This window comes from Chrysochloris asiatica, unplaced genomic scaffold (genome assembly GCF_000296735.1).
Source record: "Chrysochloris asiatica unplaced genomic scaffold, ChrAsi1.0 scaffold00027, whole genome shotgun sequence".
Lineage (NCBI taxonomy): Eukaryota > Metazoa > Chordata > Mammalia > Afrosoricida > Chrysochloridae > Chrysochloris > Chrysochloris asiatica.
In genome coordinates, this window is record NW_006408545.1 from 5,114,115 (window position 1) to 5,138,303 (window position 24,189).

The following is a 24,189-nucleotide window of genomic DNA, read 5'->3' on the forward strand; positions in this document are numbered from 1 at the left end:
GAATTTTATATTCATGTACAGTAAAGTAATACAAATAATTATGATATTTATTGAATTTAACTATATTCCTTGCACTGAAAAATACTTTGTGGTAAAATTATATAGAACATAAAATTTGCCATTTTAATGATTAAAAACCTTTTCATCATCCCAAACGGAAATGCTGTGCTCATTAAGCAATACTCCTCCTCTTCTCCTCTTCATAACTTCTGATGTATATCTGTCTCTGTGAGTGTGCCTATCCAGTAGATTTCATATAAGTAGAATCATACAGTACTTGTCCTTTTGTTTGACTTGTTTTTCTTAACATAATTAAAAAAAAATTTTTATCTGTAATTTTTGTTTGTATGACCCTTGCTTTTTTCCTAAATTAAATATAATTTTAGTGAAAAAGGCCAGATATATATGTCAGCACTGATATTTTGGGAACTCAGACATTTCATCATATTTTATTTTAGTCAAGAAGATATAAAAGAGTCTTGGTGTAGTACTGCAGGATAATTCACTGGACCGCAAGGAACCAATCCTGTACAGGATTGCTATGGGTCGGAACCAACTCAGGGGCACTTAACAACAACAACAATATAGGGTTTCCAAGGAGCAGCTGGTGGATTCAAACCACTGACTTTTCAGTTCAAACAGAGCTTGTGGTCCAGTGCTTTATCATACAGTGCCACATGAAGACTTCAAATTTGCAAGAACACATCAAATACATGTTTCTTCTCCCCTGGCTTGGATCACCAAAGAAATAACACTATGACTTGTGGTCATTGTTGTGTGTTGTGGTCAAGTCAGTTCCACTAGTAGCAATCCTGTGTAGGGTTTTTTTTTTTTTTTTCTTTTTTAAGGTTTTTATTATGGATTGAGTGAAAGTTTACAGGGCAGATTATCAGTTTTACTTTCAACAAATTGTATACCTTGTTTCATTACAATGATTATAATCCCCACCATGCACCATCAGTTAACAGTATTTCTCTTTATTCAGTTTAGTTCTTTTTTTTTAAACACTCAGGCATACATAATTTACACCACCAAAGGTTACATTCTGCAAGTCTGCCTTCTAGTCACCATCTCTTAGTCCCTCTCTTCCCATGAATTTAGAGTCCTCAGCTGCTCCATGTCTCCATCTCTTGTCTCCATCTCTGGTATCACTGCTTCTCTGGATTCTTGTATTCTGCTTGTGCTCTTCTCCCTTGATGGTCCTAGGCATAAATGTTTTTAAAATTAACTTTTTATTGTGAGTTGAGTGAACCTTTACAGAGTAAGTTGTTTTCTATTGAACAAGTCACATGTTTGTGTGTGTGTGACATTGATTGCCCACTTCCTCCTTGTGTTTAAGGTTTCCTTTTTCCCCCTTCCCTATGCCTTCCAGCCTTCTGAGTGTTATTATTGTTGCAATTGTTCTATAGGGTTTCCAGAGAGAGAGAGAGGCTGGTGCATTTGAACTTCAAGGTTCAAACTAACCGTGTGGTGCTTTGCTTTATAGCCGATAGCCCCATACTAGGACTCCATTCTGAGCTTCATCCCTTTTGATCTTGTATGGTTGCTTGTTCTAAGGAGTGCTCCCTGGTGTTATTGTTTACCTAATAGTCTTTCATTTGGCTGGAAGGTGAGCCATAGAGATGAATTCAGTTTTAGGCATGAAGAATGTCTAAAGGTCATAGACTTGGGGGTTTCCTCAGTCTCAATCAGACTAGTAAGCATGGTCTTATTTGCGATTTTGAGTTTTATTCCACAAGTTTTACCAACTCTGTCTTATTTTCCCCCTTTCAGAACAGTTAGTAGTGGTAACCAGACACCATCGAGTTCTGGTCTCATGGGCTTGGAGACTGGTGTTCATGTAGCCCATTAGACGAATTGTTTCCTTGCATCTTTAATTTTCTTCACTTTTCTTTGCTCTGGTTGGGGAGACAACAATAAGTGCACCTTAGATTGCTGCTCACCAACTTTTAAGTCTGTAGACTTTAGCACAATGATTTTCGCATTTATCTATGTATGACGCATGTCAGAGCTTTTTAATGACATTGTGTGGAACAGCCACATTTTGTTTCCCATTCATTGGTTGATGAACAATGCAGTATTTGTACTTCTTGACTATTGTGAATAATGCTGCAATGAATATTGGTGTACAAGTGTCTGTTTTAAGTTCTTGATTTCAGTTCATTTGGGTGTATATCTAGGAGTGGAATTACTGAACCATATGGTAAATCTACGATTAACTTTTTGAAGAACCATCAGACTTTTCTACAGTGGCTGCATCATTTATACCAATAGTATATGGGGGTCTGAATTTCTCTACATCCTCAGCTTGGCACTTAAAAATTATTTTACAAATTAGCTCATGTAATTACTAAGATAGGGTCTCTCATTTCCACCCTCATTTCAGAGGTTAAGAAGCTAAGGAGAGGTACTATTAAGTGATTTGATTAAGGTTTCACTGCTAATAAGAGATGGAGTGGAATTTGAATCTAGGTAGACAGGTGTGGTGCTGTAGGGTCAGCACTGGTCTGTGAATCATGAAGTCTGCAGTTCAAATCCACCAGCTGCTCCTTGGAAACCTTGTATAAGGGTTGCTATGAATTGGAACTGACTCGATGGCACTTAACAACAAGAATAGACAGGTTTCCCAATCCACGTTTGTTTCAATAAGTTCTACAGCTAATTCTATAATAAAATAAAAAATTAAGACTTATTGGAGTAATAACCTAGATATAGAAGCAGTACTGAAATGGAGTGGAATGGATTGAAGAAAATAACTATTGCTATATTTTGCTGACTCTATTTTAGATAATTCTCCAGTGTAGTATAAGATTATCTAATGATGCTTTTCTAATTGAGTGGTGGAAAGGATTAAACCTGTTCTCTGAATTGTTTAATAGTTCTGCATTTCATTAATTTTTTTGTCTTTTAAAATCAATGATAATTATACAAATTATAATACTAATAAAATGATTGAGTACTGAACATTGTACGAAATGCCCTACTTGGATAATTTCTTTTGTTAAGACAGCTCTGTTTAACCTTGATTAAAACATCTCCATTTTGTGGCTTTGCAGGTCTGATTTAATGTCATGTTGCAGATGAATAAACTGAGGTTTAGTGAGGATAATAATGTTGCCCTAAATTGCATAACTCATAGTGAGCTTGGGTCTGAACCCTATTCTGCTTGACACTTTCATTGTTCACTGTGATTTATTCTTTCCATTTTAAGCTATTCTGCTTCACGGTTTACATTCTAAAAAAGTAAAGAGTCATTTCCTTCAAGTAACTATATCCAGTAGCTATATAGAGAATTTCAGTTTTGGTTAAACAATAACAAAAAAGGTTCAGGGTAATGATGTTTCAAATATATTTATAGGATTATGTTTCTTTATTTACAGTCATCCTGTTTGGTTTTTGTGAGTGAGGACATTCTAATTCATGTGTGCACGTGTACACACACACACACCCCAAACACCAACAACCTTATAACTTTGTAACCTACATTTTTATTATTTTATCAGGGGTTTTCCTGTGTGATAATCATATTCTTCATAAAAGTTTAAAAATTATATTTAATTATGTATTATGTTGATAATTTACTTAATGCTCAAGAAGAGGGAGGTGGTTATTTCTTTTTTGGTATTATAATGTAATTTTGAACATTTTTGTACTTTTATCATATTTGGGATAATTTTTAAGTCCCCAGAGAAGAGTATAAGAGTGTGACTATTTTAAAGTTTTACCCTGCATTTTTCCAGGAATGGTTTTACAAAAGGTACTATAAAGGAGCATTATTTTCTAACCTCAGTATAATTTCTCAGTAGCTTACTTACCTAGTGCTGATATAACAGAAACACCACAAATGGATGGCTTTAACAGGCATTTATTGTCTCACAGTTTAAAGGGCTATGGTCCTAATCCAGAGTACCAGCTCGATGGAAAGGCTTTCTCGGTCAGCTCTGGAGGAAGGCCCTTGTTTCTTTTGAGCTTTGGCTCATGGGTGACCTTCATATTGCTTGGCATCTGTCTTCTACCATCTCTGCTTCCTTGTTTAATCTCTTTCATAGTTCAAGATACTCCCTACTGGTCCTGCCTTATTAATATAATAAGGACAACCCATTTCCAAATGAGATTATAACCACAAGCATAGAATTTTTGTTGCACATGTTTTTGGTTGACACAGTTCAATCTTAACAGTATGACTTTTTACCCCCTTAGGAGAAGAATGATACCTTATTTTAGTTGGGTTTTCTGACTATTATTAGTGCAAAAAAGGAACTCTGCTACTGTAGTGGGTTATGCGTTGGACTGCTAACTGTAAGGTCAGCAGTTCGAATCTACCAGCTGCTCCACAGGAGAAAGATGAGACTAAGATTTACAGCCTCAGAAACCTTATGCAGGGTCACTATGAATCAGAACCGGCTCCACTGCACAGAACTACCACCACCATTAATATGAACATTCTTCTGTCTTTTGTGATTTAATGTTCTACTACTTTTTTTGGTGACTTTTTGGTATATTTTGACCTAACTGAAGACACTTTCTTATTTATTAAGAGTTTGGGCCATCAACCATTAAAATATTTTAAATTATTATTATTATTTTTTGAGGGACTGTTTTGATAATATTTACTGACCTTTTAATAGATACTTACATGCAAAGTGGCTCAAGGAATAGTTTAAAATGGGCTGTCCTTAAAAATAAACTGACAACCACTACCAAAAACACCCTTGCTTTAATTTGTAGCCCTAATTATAAGGCTCCTAATAGTCTAAATTTACTACAGGAGCAGTTACTGGGTGTCCAATGGCAATAGTAACTACACTTACTGAGATCGTACTTAACTGTGCTGCTTTGTGCTAGATGCTGGAGACTATAGAAAAAAGTTGTCTGTCTTCACTGTCTGCAGTTGAGTGAGAGAGAAGACAGTCATATACATGTGGGTTAATATAATTAGTAAGTGCTGTAATGGAATTTTGAATAATATAGTGGGAGCACACAAAGTAGTAGTTATATAATACCACCTAGAAGAATCAGGGAAGGACAGCTACAGTAGGTTAAGTCAGGACTGAGACTCATAAAGAAGGTAGGTACAGGAGACAGTTTGGAGCCATGAAAACGCCTATGTGAAGGCTATGATTAGGTAAGTGTGGTGGGAGAGTGTGTGTAGAGGGAGAGGTAGGACCAGGGATGGTAAGGTTTGCAAAGTTGGAAAATGATGCTGCCAGTTGGTGAAGTACATTCTGCCAAACTTTAGACGTTTGAGTTTTAATTAATATGCAGTAAATAACACACAAGTATATGGAAGTAGGAGAATGACAAACATACTTGATTTTAAGACAATAATTCTGATAGGGTAGAGGCAAAGGGTTGATTGGCATTCTAGCAGGAAACTAGGCTCCAGGAGATTGTTGTAGCAAAAAATAAGGTCTGTGACAGTGGGGATGGAGTGGAAAGAGCTATTACTCTAGAAATGGAATGGAGAATTTCAGAAACGGATTAGATGTAAGTGAAGGGGGACATTTTTTTTGTTGTATTCCCTGGATTTATGCCTCAGTAGTTTAGTTGTACATTGATTTTTATTTTTAATGTAGAATTGGGGCAATTAAAGACCAGTGTCTAAACTTTGTTCAAAAGTATTTTGTACTTTTTAACATTTCAGAGTTAGTAAACTGTGAAGTAATGTGCATCTGATGTCATATAAGGGTAAATGCTCTTTGGTGCTTTTAATTTGTTCTGTTGTATTTCATTAAAACAGAGTTGTTCTGAGTGAAATAAATTGATGGCACTGTAGGATAAGCACCGGGCTGCTAACTACAAGGTTGGCGATTCAAACTCATCAACAGCTCCTTAAAAACTTATACAGGGTTGCTATGACTTGGAACCTACTTCACAGCACTTGACAACAATGGGTTATAAAAGAGCTGTGCTGTAACTGTTAGACATTGGGCTGTTAACCACAAGGTTAGCAATCCCAACCCACCAGCTGCTCTGAGGAAGAAAGATTAGACTTCCTACTCCTGTAAAGATTTACAGTCTCAGAAACCAGGAATCATCATGGACTTGATGGCAGTTAAAACTTACCTGCTGCTCTAAGGGAGTAAGATAAGACTGTCTGGTCGTATAGAGATTTACAGTCTCAGAAACCAAATATAGGGTCACTGTGGTGCTATAGGATAAGCACTGAACTATTAATCACAAGATCAGTGCTTCAAACCCACCAGCCTCTCCTTGGAAACCCTGTTTAGGGTTGCTGTGAGTGGACCTGATTTGATGGCACTTAATAGCATGCCTCAGAATTGACTCAATGGCAATAGGTAATGGCTTGTAACCTGCATTCTGTAGTCAGGATTTCTATTGTTTGCATCTTTTTATGTGAAAGTTTTGTCTATGGTGTTGTTTTTACTTTATTCTGACTTGGAGTAGTCATTTAAAAATTCAGTAGGATTAGTTTTTCTATGTGCAATTATAGCTATATTAACATTATGGAAGGCATAAGTACTGTATCCATTTTTGCTTCCATTTAAAAAAAGCTTCAAAAAGAAAAATACAGTAGGTTGCTTCTTCATTCAGTGCTAATCTTCTATTTAGAGTTTGAGAAATACTAATAATTTTTTTGGTGGTCCCTGGCATTTGGTATTCTATTTAAAAGAATTTAAATTACTATTGAAACACTTGACATTTTTTTCCAGAGAGAAGTTCCAGGGATCTTTGCTGTTCATACAGCAGTGCTTCTGTCTTTGCCTGCTTCCTGCTTTGTGAGGCTGGATTGACTTGCCCTGAAACAAAACCTGTCATTCCTTTCTGACTGTGAATTCACTCAATCCAAATTTAAGATGAGACTGTTATTTTATTCATGACATTTGTTCATCATCTTTTGTGTTCTAAGTACATAACTTATACTGAATCTTTTTTTTTTTTTTAAAGAACTGATTGTGTTTAAAAGTTAAGACAAAAAGGAAAATTTAGCAAAAACTTTTTAGCAAAAAAGTTTAGCAAGACCCTCATAAGCAAATTAAAATGTCTTACTGATTTAAAAGGTAAGTTCTGATGGGATAATATTGTTAATATGTTGTGGTGTACCATCAAGTTGATTCTGAGAAACAGCTGATGGGTTTGAATCACCAACCTTATGATTAGTAGTTCAGTGCTTATCCTACAACTCCACATCAGGGTTGATTAATTGTTGTTAAGTGCCATTGAGTTGTTTCTGACTCAGAGCTGCTCTATATAGGTTTCTGAGAAGTGGTTGGTGGACTTGAACTAGCAATCTTTTGGTTAGTAGTCTCTGCTTACATTGCCATGCCATGACTCCTGAGTTTCTTAGTAGTGAGGGATTTTCTATACATACTGTTTTTTGTTTTTTTTTAATTCTGATTTATCAGTGTTAACTGTGATAAGTTAAAGGAAAATAAAATGATAAAGGTAAAAGAAATCTCTGTAATCCTACCATCTAAAGAAAATTACTAGTAGTATTTTGTTGTATCGCCTTCCAGTTCTATACAGTTTTGTTTCAGTCTTTATTATATGCTCAGTGAAGCACAAAGGAAAGAACTGGATATGTGGTACTAACTGCAATATGGAGTATTACTACAGTTTAGAAGGAAGACAGGTAGCCAGATAGAGGCAAAAATAAGAGAATTCTTAGACAATATGAAATTTGAGGTTATTTGTGAATTTCTTATTTATCAAGTTTTTATAGCCTCTCACTGGGGATGGCAGAGTAAATAGTTTTAAAAACTTTGAGATTCTCGTCATTAATATTATTTAAATGGCCACAATTCTGTTCCCTCCCCCTTTTTGGTCTTATTTTTAATTCTTTTTTGTTGGAAATAATGCTTAAGGATCTATCTGTCTTTTGTCTAGAACTCCATTTCCCTAAATGCGAGGTTATTTCTCTAGGAATGAGGCTATGGGATGCGTATGAACCATTTCAAGACTAGCATTAGGAGTCCTGGTGTGGTGCTGCAGGATAATGGACAGGACTGAAAGGTTGGTTTGAACCATGAGGTCAGTAGTTCAACCCACCAGTTGCTCCTCAGAAACCCTATATAGGGTTGTTGTGAGTTTGAACTGACTTCATAGCACTTAATAACAATAACAAAATCCCTGGGCTCCTAACCACAAGGTCAGCAGTTTGAATCAACCAGTCACTCCCCAGGAAAAAGATGAAGCTTTCTGCTCCCCAAAAGATTTACAGCCTCAGAAACTCTATACAGAGTCATTATGAGTTGGAACCCCATTTTATATTGCCAAAGATTTTTTTGATAATGGACAGATTTTCATACTGATTAGCAGGGGGACCATGACAGGTGTGATAGCATTGGAGGTGCATTAGCTGGGAATTGAATCTGGGAGGGGAGAATTCTACCACTGAACCACTCATGCCCTGACCTACTCACAGACATTAGATATGTGCATTAACTATTGGATATGTTCTTTTCTAGGCCCAGATTGTTCTTCGTCAGCATGGCTACCTGGTAATGAATCATTGTGGCAGGCCACGACTGTTCCATCTAACCATCGAAATAACCATACCAGAAGACAGAGTATCACTTCTGACAGTGGAGACACTGGCATTGGAACTTCCTGTTCTGACAGCGTGGAAGGTGAGCTGAAATGCTTAGCTTTAGGAAGTGAGTCGCAGAAGAATAGTTGTGATATGACAGCAGTCAGAGGGATTTGTTTTATAGTTCTTAAAGTAATGTTTGTGAATCCTGAATTATGTCCTCTGCTGCCATATATCGATTGAAATTTTCTCTCTGGTCACATTATTGGTTTTTCCTTTATTCAGTTTTTAAAATTCAACTTATTCTTTTGAGATCATTCTAAGTTCACATTCAGATAGAAGAAATACAAGGGTGAGTCAAAAATTATCTATACTCTGGTTATATTAAACTGCCCATCCACATCCATGACTGATGACAATATTGTCCTTTTATAGCCATACCTACTAGCGTAGTGGTTATGACTCAGGCTGTGGACCTCAAGGTTACCAGTTTGAAACTACCAGCTGTTACTTGGGAGAAAGATGAGGCCTTCTGCTCCCATAAAGATTTACAGCCTTGGAAACCCTGTACAGGGCTGCTATGAGTCGGAACCGACTCCACGGCACATAACAATAACAACTTCTCTCTTGCCCCCCTCCCCATGTACTTTTTCTTTAATCCTGGCAACTACTTACCTCTTCTCCATTTCTGTATTTTGTCATTTCAAGAGTGGAATCGTACAATGTGTATAACTTTTTGTGACTTTAAAATAAATTAACTCAGCACAGTTCTCTGGAGATTCACCCAAGTTGTTGCATGTTTCAGTAATTCTTTCTTTTTAATCTTAAATGTAGCTACAATTGTAAGGCTGGGACAGGACTGGTCAATGTTGTGTTCTGTTGTTTAGGGTCTCTATGAGTCAGAATCGACCTAACAGCAACAAAAGTAGAATTTTTTGTTATGAATGGATCACCATTTGTTGAAAGATAGTTGGGTTGTTTACAGTTTTTGGCTGTTACAAAAATTCTAAAAAACATTTGTATACTGGTTTTGGTGTGAACACGTATCTTCATTTTACATATTTAGTGTTAAAAGAAACTGCCTCATTGTTTTCTAGAGTAGCTGGATCATATCTACCAACAATGTATGTGTGAGTTCTGGGCAGCCTTGCCAGCATTTGGGGTTATTGTTCTTTTTTCATTTTAGCCATTGTGATAAGTGTGTAGTGATATTTAATTGTGGTTTCAGTTTTTATTTCTCTAATAATTCATGGCATTGAACATTTTTTCACATGTTTATTTGACAGCTTTATAGCCTCTTCAGTGAAATGCCCCTTTATGTCTTCTGGCCATGTTCTAATTGAATTAACGTTTCTTCTCGTTTAGTTTTGAGCATTGTAAAAGTAGTGTAGGGACCATGTCTGACGTTCTCTGATTTCACAAGGGAGAAGGAGAATCAACTCAAAATCAGCCCAAGGCTGATTCTTATGAAGTAGTGATCAGACATACCTTTACCCTTCAACCTTCTTTATCCTGTTCTGACACCAGTTGTCCCTCCCACAGCACTCTTACACTTCTCTGCTGGGTTTGATGATCTTTATCAACGGACACACAGAATTCACCAACAATAGTCATAATTATGGGGTTTGTTAAGGAAGCAAATAGGGTAGAATTCAGGATCAGAAGCAACTCAGGATATAGCATTTTTCCTGTCAGGAGTGCCTCTTCTCAGCTATATCAAAGGGACCGCTCTCATCCTTGGCCTCTGAGCCATATGGCCCCTTGACCTCTGCTCTGCTCTGGCAAGTGTTACAAAGCTCCTTTAGCACTGCAGATAAATGCCCAAAGGGTTTATTCTACATCCAGCCTCCTGCTCTCAAAGGTGTTCAGCTTCTGTGGGCTGGGAAGCCCTGTCTTTTCTCACCATACCACTGTCTGCTGCCGCAGCTTTTCTACACAGGGATTTCCAAGTTCTGTTCATGACTCTTCTTTCTTGATGGTCCTGGCATTGTCTGTTTCTGCTTCTCTTTTTAAATCCAGTGGAATGGCAAAACCGACCAATCCCAGAGTTAGAGTTCTGTACACCCTATTTGCTTGTGACATTTTAGGAAAACCACTGGCCTGCTAAACACAAGCCATCAGCCACTCCTCGGAAACCCTATAAAGGGTTGCAATGAGTCGCAGCTGACTAGATAGATGGCACTTAACAACAACAACCCAAACAATTTTGTGGGAGTTACAAAAACTGTGAAGTCATATCAAGTAAATCCACTTTACCGCAAGAATTTTTTTAAAATGCATTTTATGTACTAATCCTTTGCTAGATATGTGGTTTGTAAATATTTTCTTCTGTTCTGTCATTTGTCTTCCCATTTTAATGAGGACTTGTACTGAGAAAAAGATTTTCATTTTAATGAGGTTTAATTTATCAAACCACCACTCATCTGTTATTTTGTTGTACTGTGGTGGCTTGTGAATTGCTGAGATTCTGGAAGCTTTGCCACAGGTATTTTAAATACCAGCAGGGTCACCCACAGTGGACAGGTTTCGGATGAGCTTCCAGATGAAGACAGACTAGGAAGAAGGAGAGGCGAACTGCTTCCGATATGTAGTCACTGAAAACTTTATGAAGAGCAGAGAAACACTGTCCGATATAATGCCAGAAAATGAGCCCCTCAGGTTGGAAGACACTCAAAATGCGACTGGGGAAGAGCAGCCTCCTCAAAGTAGACTTGACTATGATGATGCGCATAGCTTAAAAATTTATACGTAATGTTTTCAACCTTCAAAGACAAATAAAGATAGGGTTTATTATAAAGGTATGGATTAAAGGGCAATGATAATGAAAAATTAAAAAAAAAAAAGGTGTTTGACTTGACTCAGAACTAACTAAAGATAGAGCTGTGAGAATGGAACCTATTGTAGATGGAGGACCACTTGTAATTCCCTCTCCTTTCTTTACTTTAGAAACTTCTAGAATTTCTGCTATTAGTATTAAACATACATATGTATAGTGTTATAGGATAAGCGCTGGACTGCAAGGTTGATTGGATTATAGGGTCAGCAGTTCAAGCTCACCAGCCCTTCCTTGGAAACTCTATACAGGGTTTCTATGAGTTGGAACTGACTTGATGGCACTTGGAGCTTTTGGTGGTTCATTCATTTATTCACTTAATAAATGTTTATTGAATACGCAACTGTATCAAAATAGCAGAATTGCAAAGAGCTCAAAATGGAGGCAAGGATTATATCAAAATCTTAACAGAGATTATGGTATTTTGAGATTTCAAATAATGTTGAATGAGGATGTCATTGTTTTTAAATTTAACAAAAAATTAAGGCACTAATTTAACAGTAGCAGCATCACTGTTTAGTTGTGGTAATTTGTTCATGGGGCGTCAGATTCCAGGATGGGTAGGAAATAGATCTTATGACATGAGAGATGAGTCTGAAAGGCTACCAGATAGTAATTTGCACCACACCAGCAGATCACCAGGTTCTTTTGAGGTGGTTTTCTCTGCGGAGGCCATGTAAATAGTTGCATAGTAATAGTTGGAGAGAAAATTGTTTTTGAAGCATTTGAATACTTGTTATATTTGAATACTTGTAAGCTGATTCTAAAGATATTTAAGAGATGAAAACAATGCTTTTTTCCCTTTTAAACACCTTGTTTATCTGTTGTGAGGTGCCTTAGAGTCAGTTCCGATCCATAGTGACCCTATGCATAACAGAATGAAAAACTTCCTAGTCCTGCTTCATCCTCACAATTGCTACTACCCTTGAGCCCATCGCTGCTGCCACTGTGCCAGTCCTTCTCATTGGGGTCTCCCTCTTTTTCTCTGACCCTCCACTTTACCAAGCATGATACCCTTCTCCTTAGTCCAAAGTATGAGAAATGAATTCTGGTTGTCTTGGCTTCTAAGGACCATTCTGGCTGTACTTTAAACACAATTTGTTCTTCTGGTAGGCCATGATAACCTTTGATATTCTTCTCCAGTGAATCAGTTCTTCTATGGTCTTCTTTATTCATTGTCTAGCTTTCACATGCGTATAAGACCATTGAAAAGACCATGGCTTGGGTCAGGCATACCTTCATACTCAAACTAGCATCTTTAGTCTTGAACACTTAAGGTCTTGTGCAGCAGATTTGTCTAATGCAATATGCTGTTTGGTTTTTTCACTGCTGCTTCCATGAGCTTTGATAAGGTATCCAAGCAGAATACAGTCTGACAACTTCTCCATTTATCTTGATGTGATGAGAATTTTTTATATTCTTTACATTGAGGTGCAACCCTTTAACAAAGACTTTGATATTTATCAGAAATATTTTTAGTCGTCTTTGCTTTCTGTATATCTCAGGTTGTTAGTAGGTCTTCCTCTAATCCTGATACCACGTTGTTCTTCTTATAATCCAGTTTCTCTGATTGTTTGCTCAGCATACAGATAGAATAAATAAGGTGAAAGAATACAACCCTAGCACACATCTTTCCTGATTTTAAACCAATCAGTGTTCCCTTGTTTCCTTCAAATGACTGCTTTTTGGTCTATGTACAGTTTCCTCATGAGCACAATTAAGTGTTCCGGAATACTCATTTTCTTCAAGGTTATCCTTTGTTTGTTATGACCCACATAGTTGAAAGCTTTTGTGTAATCAATAAAGCACAGGTAAGCATCTTTCTAGTATTGTCTGCTTTCAGCCTAGATCCATATGATATCCTCATCTGAATCTGGCTTGAACTTCTGGAAGTTCCACGTTCCAATTAATAATTGATGTTTACAGCTGTTTCTCCTCATTTTTAGTGTGCCCCATCAGCAAATTAAGGTCCTGAAAGCTTTACTCCGTTTATGTCATCGTGGTCACATCTACTTTGAGAAGCAGTTCTTCCCCAGTCGTGTATTTTGAGTGCCTTCCAACCTGAGGAGCTCATCTTCCTGCACTATATTCTGTTGCTATTCATTGTGTTTCAATATTTAATAGTCTGCTGCTATCCAGCAGTGTTTCACTGCTGTTCGTACGGTTTTCAGTGGCTAACCATTCAAAAGTAGTCCATCTCTCCTTCTTCCAAGTCTGTGTTAGTCTGAAAGCTCAGCTGAAACCTGTCCACCATGGGCAGCCCTGCCAGTGGCATAGCTTCCATCTTGGCAGCAACATGCAAACTATCATAGTGTGACAAATCTGACAGATGAGTGGTGGGGGAAGAAGAGCTTTATTGAGATATAATTCATTTAGCATACAATTAACTCATTTAAAGTAGACAATTCAATGGCTTTTAATATGCACACAGTACATCCATCACTACTATCAAGTTTAGAACATTTTAACTACTCCAAAAAGAAAATCCAATCCTTTTAGCTGTCATGCCATAATCTTCCCATTCTCATATTTCCCCTGCTTTGTTGTTGTCGAGTTGATATGGCAGAGTAGAACTGCCCCATAGGATTTCTGAGGCTGTAATCTTTACAGGGGAGTTCTGGTATGTCATTGTAGGATAAGCAATGGTCTGCTAACCACAAGATCAGCAATTCAAACCCACCAGCTGCTCCTTGGAAATCCTATGTTGTTTGGTGCCATCAAGTCGGTACTGACTCATAGCGACCTTATGCATAGCAGAACAAAACACATCCGACCCTGCGCCAACATCACTATCGTTGCCACGCTTGAGCCCATTGATGCTGCCATTTGGCCATTCCATCTCATTGGGGGTCTTTCTCTTTTTCTCTGATCCTCCGCTTTACCAAACATGATATCCTTCTCCAGAGACTAGACCCTCCTGACAATATGTCCAAAGTATGAGAGATGAAGTTTGGCCATTCTGTCCTTCAAGGAGCACTCTGGCTGTACTTTTTCCGAAACAGATCTGTTGGTTGTTTTGGCAGCCCATGGCAGTTTCTATGTTCTCCTCCAACACCATAACTCAAAAGCATCAATTCTTCTATGGTTTTCCTTATTCGCTGTCCAGTTTTCACATGCATATGAGGTTATTGAAAATACTATGGCTTGGGTCAGGCGCATCTTAGTCCTCAAGCTGACATCTTTGCTCTTCAACACTTTAAAAAGGTCTTGTGCAGCAGAGTTGCCTAATGCAATACTTGGTTTGATTTCTTGACACCTGCTTCCATGAGTGTTGTTAGTTGATTCAAGAAGAATGAAGTCCTTGACAACTTCAATCTCTTCTCCATTGATAAGAATGCTGTTTATTGGTCCAGTGGTGAGGATTTTTTTTCTTTACATTGAGATGTAATCCATACCGAAGGCTGTGCTCTTTGACCTTCATCAGTAAATATTTTAAGTCTTCTTCACTTTCAGCAAGCAAGATTGTATCATCTGCATATCGTAGGTTGTTAATGAGTCTTCCTCCAACCCTGATGCCATGTTTTTCTTCAAAGAACTCAGCTTCTTGGATTATTTGCTCAGCAAATAGTTTGACTAACTATGGTGAAAGAATACAACCTTGTTGCACACCTTTCTTAATATTAAACCATTCAGTGTTCCCATGTTCTGTTTGAACAACTGTCTCTTGGCCCATGTACAGATTCCTCATGAGCACAGATAAGTGTTCAGGAATAATCCTATACAGTGTCACTATGTGTGAATAACCTGATGGCATTTAACAAGAAGTCTTCACAAGAGCAGAGCATCCCATTTTCTCTTCCTTGGAGCAACTGTGTGGGTTCAAACAACTGACCTTTTGATTAGCAGGTGAGTGCTTACCCATTGTGTCACCTGGACTCCTTCCCCCTGCTATAGGCAACCATTGGTCTTTCTGTCTCTGTTGATAGGCTCATTCTGGCATTTGCTATAAATGGAATAATATGGTCCATTGTGATTTTGACTTAATGTCAGTGTTTTCATGTATGTTGTATCAGTTCTTCATTTCTTTTGATTGATGAGTAATAATGTATGGGATAGCACCATATTTTATTTATTCATTCATCTTTGATGGATATGTGAGTTGTTTATATTGTTTGGTTGTTATGAATAATGCTGTCTGAACATTTTTGTCCAAATTTTTGTGTGAACATATAGTTTCTTCTCACCTAACTACCTATGAGGGAATTGCTGGGCAATGTAGAAATCTGTGTTTAACTTTTAAGGAATTGCTGTGCCATTTTATATTTTTATCAGCAGTGTATGAGGGCTTCAGTTTCTCTACATGTGTACCAACACTTATTATCTGTTATGTTAACTATAATTATAGCTATCCTAGTGAGTGTCTCATTGTGATTTTGATTTGCGTTTCAATGATGACTAATGATGTCTAGCATCTTTTATGTGCTTATTGGCCATTAAGGAACTATGGTGGTACAGTGGTTAAAGCTCTTGACTGCTAGCTAGAAGATTGATGAGTCAAATCCACAATCACTTCGTGGATGAAAGATGTGGCAGTCTGCTTCTGAAAAGATGTGTAGCCCTGGAAACCCTATGTGACAGTTTACTATGTCTTGTAGGGTCACTGTGAGTTGGAATTGACTCATTGGCAGTGGGCATATTATGTAGCAGTGCATTGTATATATTCTTTTGAGTAATGTCTATTTAAATTTGTCTTTTGATTACTGAGTTATAAGAGTTCTTTTTATGTTCTAAATAGAAGCCCCTTATCATATATGAAATTACAAATGTTTTCTTCCATTTCATGGGTTATCTTTTTCACTTTCTTGATGTGCCCTTTGATATACAAACTTTAACTTTGATGATGGCTACTTTACCTTAATTTTTTTTCTTCTTGTGTTTTCTGGTTTCATAATTAACAATCCATGATGTAATCCAAGGTCCAAGGATTTAACCCTTGGACCTTTTATAGATTTAGCTCTTGTATTTAGATGTTTAATTTCTTTTAAATTATTTTTTGTATATGGTGTCCACCTTAAGCTAAGGTCTAACTTAAACTTTTGCCATGTGAATAACCAGTTCTCACAGACCATTTGTTGAACAGAACTGAATTGCCATGGTACCCTTATGGAAGAAAACCATACCGTCTTATAATCAATGAACAATGTATTGGAATTAGATATAGATAGAATGCTTATATTTAAACTTTTACGTATAAATAAAAATTATAAATATAAGTTGTATTTTGTAACAAATCTTGGAGAGGACATCATCAAATGTTCAAGGTATCATTATAAGAGTTTCACACAATTATTTAATTCAACAGTCTTATGAGTTAGGTAGGATGATATATCCATTTTATAGATGAGGTAAATTACATTTAGTACATAATCTAATCTGTTATATTGATTTTGTTTTCTTAGTGTTCAATTTATGGTGAATACCTTGATATATTTGACACGTAATAACTTTGGAACTTTTAAGGCTTTGATAATGACTATTTAAATAACGAATTTTTTTTTGTATTACATGTGGACAGTGTGTCAGTTGGTTGTAACACTGCCATCATTATCATCATAAAACAACAGTTAATGTTAAGTCAATTCTAACTCATGGTGATCCTGTGTATGTCACAGATGAAGTATGATCAGTAAGACTTGGTTGTTTTTTAAATTCCCTTCTTCTAAATTTTACTTATTTTGATGCTGTTGAGAATATACACAGCAAAGCAAATACCAATTCAGTAGTTTTTATGTGTGCAATTAAGGCATTTTGCATTATTGAGTTTTGCAACCATCTCATCCTCTTTTTTTCTGAGTTATCCTCTCTAATTAGTATAAACCTACTACCTACTCAGGTTCCTATCTAATTTTATGAATTGCTGTTGTCAGTTTGATCCTATATAGATAGTTCTTAAAAGAGCATAGTGTTCCAGGCAGACCTTTTTTTTTTACTAGTTAAAGCAAATTCTTACTCAGTTTTAGGATGACTTCAGGGGATATTTTTGGTTTTTAAGGTTTAAAGATCATTACAGAACCAGAGTTTTAGGGTTCATCTACCTGTCATCGCTCCAAAAGTCTAGAGTCATTGAGATTTGAAATTCTGTGCTGTATTCTTACCCTTTTGAAACAGTAAACTTTCATGAAATCTTGGATCAAAATGTTTGGTGATGGTAGCTGGCCACCATATAGTTTTGGTCTCATGACAGAGGAGGTAGGTAATTCCATCTCCTGCTGTTCCTGACTCTCCTTACTATGTTGCTCAAGGTGAATAGAGACCAATTGTTATAAGTTGTACATTTGCAATTTTTCAGACCCTAGGCTTGTGGTGGCTTGTGAGTTGCTGTGATTCTGAAAGCTATGCCACTGGTATTTTAAATGCCATCAGGAACACCCATGGTGGACAGATTCAGATGAGCTTCCAGACGAAGAAAGACTAGGAAGAAGAAGTGACAAACTACTTCCAAATATTTAGTCACTGAAAACCTTATGGATAGCAGAGAAACACTGTTAGATATAGTGCCAGAAAATGAGCCCCTCAGATTGGAAGGCACTCAAAATGCGACTGGGGAAGAGCTACCTCCTCAGAGTAGAGTTGACTGTGATGACGCAAAAAGGAGTAAAGCCCATGGAAGAAAAGCCCGCTGGACCTTCATTTGCTAATGGGGCACAACTCTAAATGAAGAAAAATAGCTGTAAACAGCCAATGAAAATCGGAACATGGAATGTATGAAGTATGAATCTGGGAAAATTGGAAGTTGTCAAAAATGAAATGGAACACAAAAACATTGCTATCTTGGGCATTAGTGAGCTGAAATGGATGGTACTGGCCATTTTGAATCTGACAACCACATGATTTACTATGCCGGGAGTGACAAATTGAAGAGGAATGGTGTTGCATTCATTGTCAAAAAGAACATATCCGGTCACTCATGAGGTGTACAACGATGTCTGTGATAGGATAATATCCATGCACCTACAGGGAAGCCCAGTTAATACCACTACTATTAAATTTATGTACCAACCACTAAAGCCAGTGAGGATGAAATAGAAGAATTCTATCAAGCATGCAATCAAGATGTATTGATCATTACTGGTGATTGGAATGCAAAGGTTGGGAGCAAAGAGGAAGGATCAGTAGTTGGAAAATATAGCCTTGGTGATAGAAATGATGCTGGATAACACCTGATAGAATTCTGCAAAATCAAAGATTTGTTTATTTCAAATACCTTCTTTAGACAGCATAAGAGATGACTATACACATGGACCTCATCATATGGAATACATAGAAATCAAATTGACTACATCTGTGGAAAGAGATGACGGAAAAGCTCCATCTTATCAGTGAAAACAAGGCCATTGGCAGACTGTGGAACAGACCATCAGTAACTCATGTGCAAATTCAAACTGAAGCTGAAGAAAATGAAAACAAGTCCATGAAAGCCAAAGTATAACCTTGAATATATCCCACCTGAATTTAGAAATCATCTGAAGAACAGATTTGATACATTAAACACTAAAGACCAAAGACTAGAAGAGTTGTGGGATGACATCAAGAACATCATACAGGAAGAAAGCAAAAAGTCATTAAGAAAACAAGAAAGAATGAAAAGGTCAAAATGGATGTCAGAGAGACACTGAAACTTGCTCTCCAGCATAGAGATGCTAAAGCAAATGGAAGAGATGAGGAAGTCCAAGAGCTGAACAGAAAATTGCAAAGGTCAGCTCGAGAAGATAAAGCCAAATATTAACAAAATGTGCAAAGATCTGGAATCATAAAACCAAAAAGGAAGAACATGCTCAACATTTCTCAAGCTGGGGGAACTGAAGAAAAAAATCAATCCTCGACTTTCGTTATTGAAAGATAATCGGGGCAAATTATTGAATGATGCAGGAAGTGTCAAGAGAAGATGGAAGGAATACACAGAGTCACTGTACCCAAAGAAAATGGTTTATGTTCAACCGTTTTAAGTGGTAGCATATGATCAAGAGCCAGTGATACTGAAGGAGGAAGTCCAAGGTGCATTGAAGGACTTGGCAAAGAACAAGGCACCAGGTATTGATGGAATAAAAATTGAAATCTTTCAAGAAAGTGAGGCAGCACAAGGAGCCACTCACTCACTATGCCAAATAATTTGGAAGACAGCTATCTGGCCAACTGATTGGAAGAGATCCTTATTTGTGCCCATTCCAAAGAGAGGTGACCCAACGGAATAAGGGAATAATCGGACAATCTCTTTGATATCCCATGCGAGTGAAGTTTTACTAAAGGTAATACAGAAATGGCTGCAAGTGTACATTGACAGAGAACTTCCAGAGGTTCAAGCCGGATTCAGAAAAGGTGGAACGAGGGATATCATTGCTGATGTCTCATGGATCTTGGCTGAAAGCAGAGAATATCAGATATTTACCTGTGCTTTATTGACTACGCAGAGGCTTTTGATTGTGTGGATCATGATAAGCTATGGACAGCATTGCGAAGTATGAGTACTCCGGAACACTTAATTGTGCTTTTGAGGAATCTGTACATGGACCAAGAGGCAGTTGTTCGGACAGAACATAGGAACACTGAATGGTTTAAAATTAAAAAGATGTGCGACAGGGTTGTATTCTTTCACCATATTTATTCAGTCTGTATGCTGAGCAAATAATCTGAGAAGCTGGGTTCTATGAAGAAAAATGTGGCATCAGGATTGGAGGAAGATGCATTAGCAACCTACGATATGCAGATGATAAAACCTTGCTTGCTGAAAGTAAAGAGGACTTAAAACATTTACTGATGAAGATCAAAGAGCACAGCCTTCAGTATGGATTGCATCTCATTGTAAAACCACTGGACCAGTAAACAACATTCTTGTCAATGGAGAAAAGATTGGAGTTGTTAAGGACTTCATTCTTCTTGGATCAACTATCAACACTCACAGAAGCAACAGTCAAGAAATCAAATGACGTATTGCATTAGGCAAATCTGGTGCACATGACCTTTTTAAAGTGTTGAAGAGCAAAGATGTCAGCTTGAGGACTAAGGTGCACCTGACCCAAGCCATGGTATTTTCAGTAACCTCATATGCATGCAAAGCTGGACAGTAAATAAGGAAGAATGTAGAAGAATTGACGCATTTGAGTTATGGTGTTGGAAGAGAATATTGAAACTGCCATGGGCTGCCAAAAGAATCAACAGATCTGTGTTGGAAGAAGCGCATCCAGAGTGTTCCTTGGAGGCCAAGATGGCCAAACTTCGCCTCTCATACTTCGGACATGTTGTGAGGAGGGACCAGTCACTGGAGAAGGATATCGTGCTTGGTAAGGTGGAGGGTCAGAGAAAAAGAGGAAGACCAAGTGGCAGCATCAATGGACTCAAGTGTGGCAACAATAGTGAGGTTGACGCAGGATCGGGCAGTGTTTCATTCTGGTTTGCTATGCGTCGGTACCGGCTCAATGGCACCTAACAACAACAACAACAACAAGACCCTAGGCACTGTGCATTAAATTAGGAGATAGACCAGAAGCACTTAACTACATTTTATTAGGCAAGGTAACTAGAATTTCCCATTCAGCCATGACCTTAAACCTCCAAGGAAGCAAGGAGCCAATCCTATGTATGATTTGTGTTTTTGTAAGCAGCCTCTGCAGCTATGCCTTTTTTTCCCCCCCTGTCCTTATAAATAAATACATGTATCTTACAACTTTTGCCAGTTACACTTTTTACAGGTTTATAATGTATTTGGAGTCCTGGTGTGGTGCTGTGGGTTAATTCGCTGAAGGGCAAAGTTGGTTTGAAGCACAAGTTTGGTGGTTCAAACTCATCAGCTGCCCCTTGGAAGTCATACAAGAGTGCTATGGGGTGGTCTGCTCGGCAGCATTTAACAACAACAATACAGCGTATTGAGGGCAGTTACAATAATTGGATGTGCATCCCTATTCCAATGCAATCTGTCACTGCTAATACCTTCCCCCTTCCTGTTAGTAGTTCTTGATAACTACTAATAAACTGGTCTATTGCCTTTTTATGAGTGAAGTTATTATATTATTTGATCTTTTGTGATTGTCTTATATTCGTCAGGATAATGTCTTCAAGCTCCATCGAGTGCATGTATCAAAATTTTTTTCCTACTTCCACTGCCATCAAGTTGATTCGACTCAGTTATTGTTAGGTACTTTTTGCATTGACTCATAGCAACCCTGTGCACCACAAAATGAAACACCACCTAGTCCTCCAAGATCTTCACAATTGTTCTTATGTTTGAATCCATTGTTGTTGCCACTGTGTCCGTCCATCTCCTTGGGGGTCTTCCTCGTTTACATTCATCCTCCACTTTCCCAACCATGATGTCATGTCCTTCTCCAGGGACTGGCCCTTTCTGACAACATGTCCAAAGTATGAGAGATAAAAGTCTTGCTATTCTCGCTTCTAAGGCGCATTCTGGCTATACTTCTTTCCAAGACAGATTTGTTTATTTTTCTGGCAGTCCATAATACTTTCAGTAATCTTTGTTAACACAGTAATTCAAATGCCTGGGTTTCTCTATGGTCTTCCTTATTCATTGTCCGACTTTCACATGCATATGAGGTGTTGGTGGTTATGTGCTGTGGAGTCGGTTCCGACTCATAATGACTCTGTACAGGGTTTCCGAGGCTTTAAATCTTTACGGGAGCAGAAAGCCTCATCTTTCTCCTGTGGAACAGCTGATAGTTTCGAACTGCTGACCTTGTGGTTGGTTCACAGCCCGATTCGAAAACACTATACTACTAGATGAGGAGTTTGAAAAGACCATGGCTCGGGTCACACACTTTAATCCTCAAACTGGCATATTTGCTTTTGAATGCTTTAAAGAGGTCTTTTGCAGCAGATTTATCTAATACATGATTTAATTTCTTAATTGCTGTGTCCATGACTGTTGGATCCAAGCAAAGTCAAGTTTTAGACGATTTAAATCTTTTGTCCGTTTATCATGAAGTTATTTGTTGGTTCAGTTGTGAGAAATTTTGTTTTCTTTACATTGAAGTGCAATTTATTGTGAAGTATTTGAGCTTCATCAGCAAGTGTTTCAAGTACATTTTGATTCCAGCAAGCAATGTTGTATCATCTGCATGTTGCAGGTTGTTCATTAGTTTTCTAATCTTGTTGCTTTGCTCTTCTATATGTAATCCAATTTCTCAGATTATTTGTTCAGTATACAGATTGTATGGTGAAAGGATACAACCCTGGCTCACATCTTTCCTGATTTTAAACCATTCACTGACCCCTTGATTCTGTTTTAATGGCTGCCTTTTGGTGTATGTACAGGTGTCAGGTTTCTCATGAGCACAAGTAACTTTTCTGGGATACCCATCTTTGCATGTTAGCCATAGTTTCTTATGATCCACACAGTTGGAAAGTCTGAATAGGCAATAAAGTTCAAGTAAACATTTTCCTGATATTCTCATAGCAACCCTATCGAGTTCAGAGATGAAACTCTATGGGATGAAGCCTCATCTTTCTCTCGTGAAGCAGCTGTTGACCTTGAACTACTGACCTTGCAGCTGGAAGGCCAACACCAGTTGTCATTATATTTATGTGCTGCCTTTCTTTCCTTTTTTTTTTTTTAATTCATCTGCTGATGGTGTTTAGGTTGTTTCTACCTTTTGGCTGTTGTGAATACTGTTGAATTTAATTGTGTATATCTCTTTTTAATAATCCTTTTTCTAATTTGGGTATATAGCTAGTTATGGAATTGTGAGTAGGAACTGACTTGACCACACTTAACAACAATGGCACTGCGTGTTTTGAACTTATTTTTATTTTGACAATAGTTTTAGGAGGAATTTCTACACAATTTCTTCTCCGTGTGTTGTTCACAATGGCCATACCATTTGCATATCTCCCAGCAATGGATAAGGGTTTCTGTTTCCCCACATCCTCACTAGCATTTTTCAATTTTCTTTCCTTTATGGGGGAGGGAGGGCAATTGTTGTTACTTTTTGTTTTTTAATCGTAGCCATCCTTCTTGTTGTTTGTCGCCAGGGAGCGAGTTCTGGCTCTGCAATACTTCCTGGTCCTGAGCCAGCCATAAATTCGTTAATTTGTTAGAGTCCTGGTATGGCCCTGTGGGCTAATGCCTCAGAATGCAAAGTTGTTCAAACTGCAAGGTCGGTGGTTCACGCTCACCAGCTGCTCCTTGGAAACCCTATACAGGGTTGCTATGGCTTGGAATCGACTTGACAACAACAACATTGTTGTAACCAATATGGACTCATGGTGTGGCTCTGTAGGATCAGCACTGGACTGTGAGTCACAAGGTCTGCACTTCAAACCACCAACTTAACGCACTTAACGTTAACAACAAGTCCATTGTTGAAAGCTAGGCCTGACAGTGTTGCCCTTGCTTGTTCGGCTAAGAATTTTATTGTTTTAAGCCATTTTGAATTTGTTTTTGTGTTTGCTGTGAAGTGTGGATTCTGTTTCCTTTTTCGGCATATGGAAATTCAATTTTCCCAGCACCATGTATTGAAGAGACTCTTCTTTACCCGTTGACTTATTAGCATCATTGTTGAACATCAGTTGACCATAGCTGTATGGGTTTATTTTCTGGACTCCCAATTCTAATCCATTGGTTGGACTGTATGTCTATTGTTATTCGGTACCAGGCTGTTTCCATTCTTTTCCAGTTGGGCTACCTTTTATTCCTTTTCCATCTTTCTGTTCTGACTAGGACTCCATAGGCTTTTCAGTGGTTGATTTTTGGGAAGTAGATTACCAGGTCTTTCTTCCAAACCTCCAAATTTAAAAAAAAGCCATTTGCATCATCATCAGAAAAAACCCCAAACTCACTGTTGTTGAGTTGTGTCTTGTTAATAAGCTACCCTGTAGGACAGAGTAGAACTGGCTCATAGGGTTTCCAAGGCTGTAC

The 24,189-nt window shown here is 37.8% G+C and overlaps 1 protein-coding gene across 1 annotated transcript in view; it reads left to right on the forward strand.

Annotated features, from left to right (window-relative positions):
• The window catches only part of CEP85L (centrosomal protein 85kDa-like), a 159,794-nt gene that overhangs the window by 14,654 nt on the left and 120,951 nt on the right, over positions 1-24,189 (forward strand). Inside the window, exon 2 of the mRNA XM_006839889.1 lies at positions 8,430-8,591. Coding sequence (XP_006839952.1) covers positions 8,430-8,591 — 162 coding nt within the window. The remainder of the gene's footprint in view (positions 1-8,429; positions 8,592-24,189) is intronic.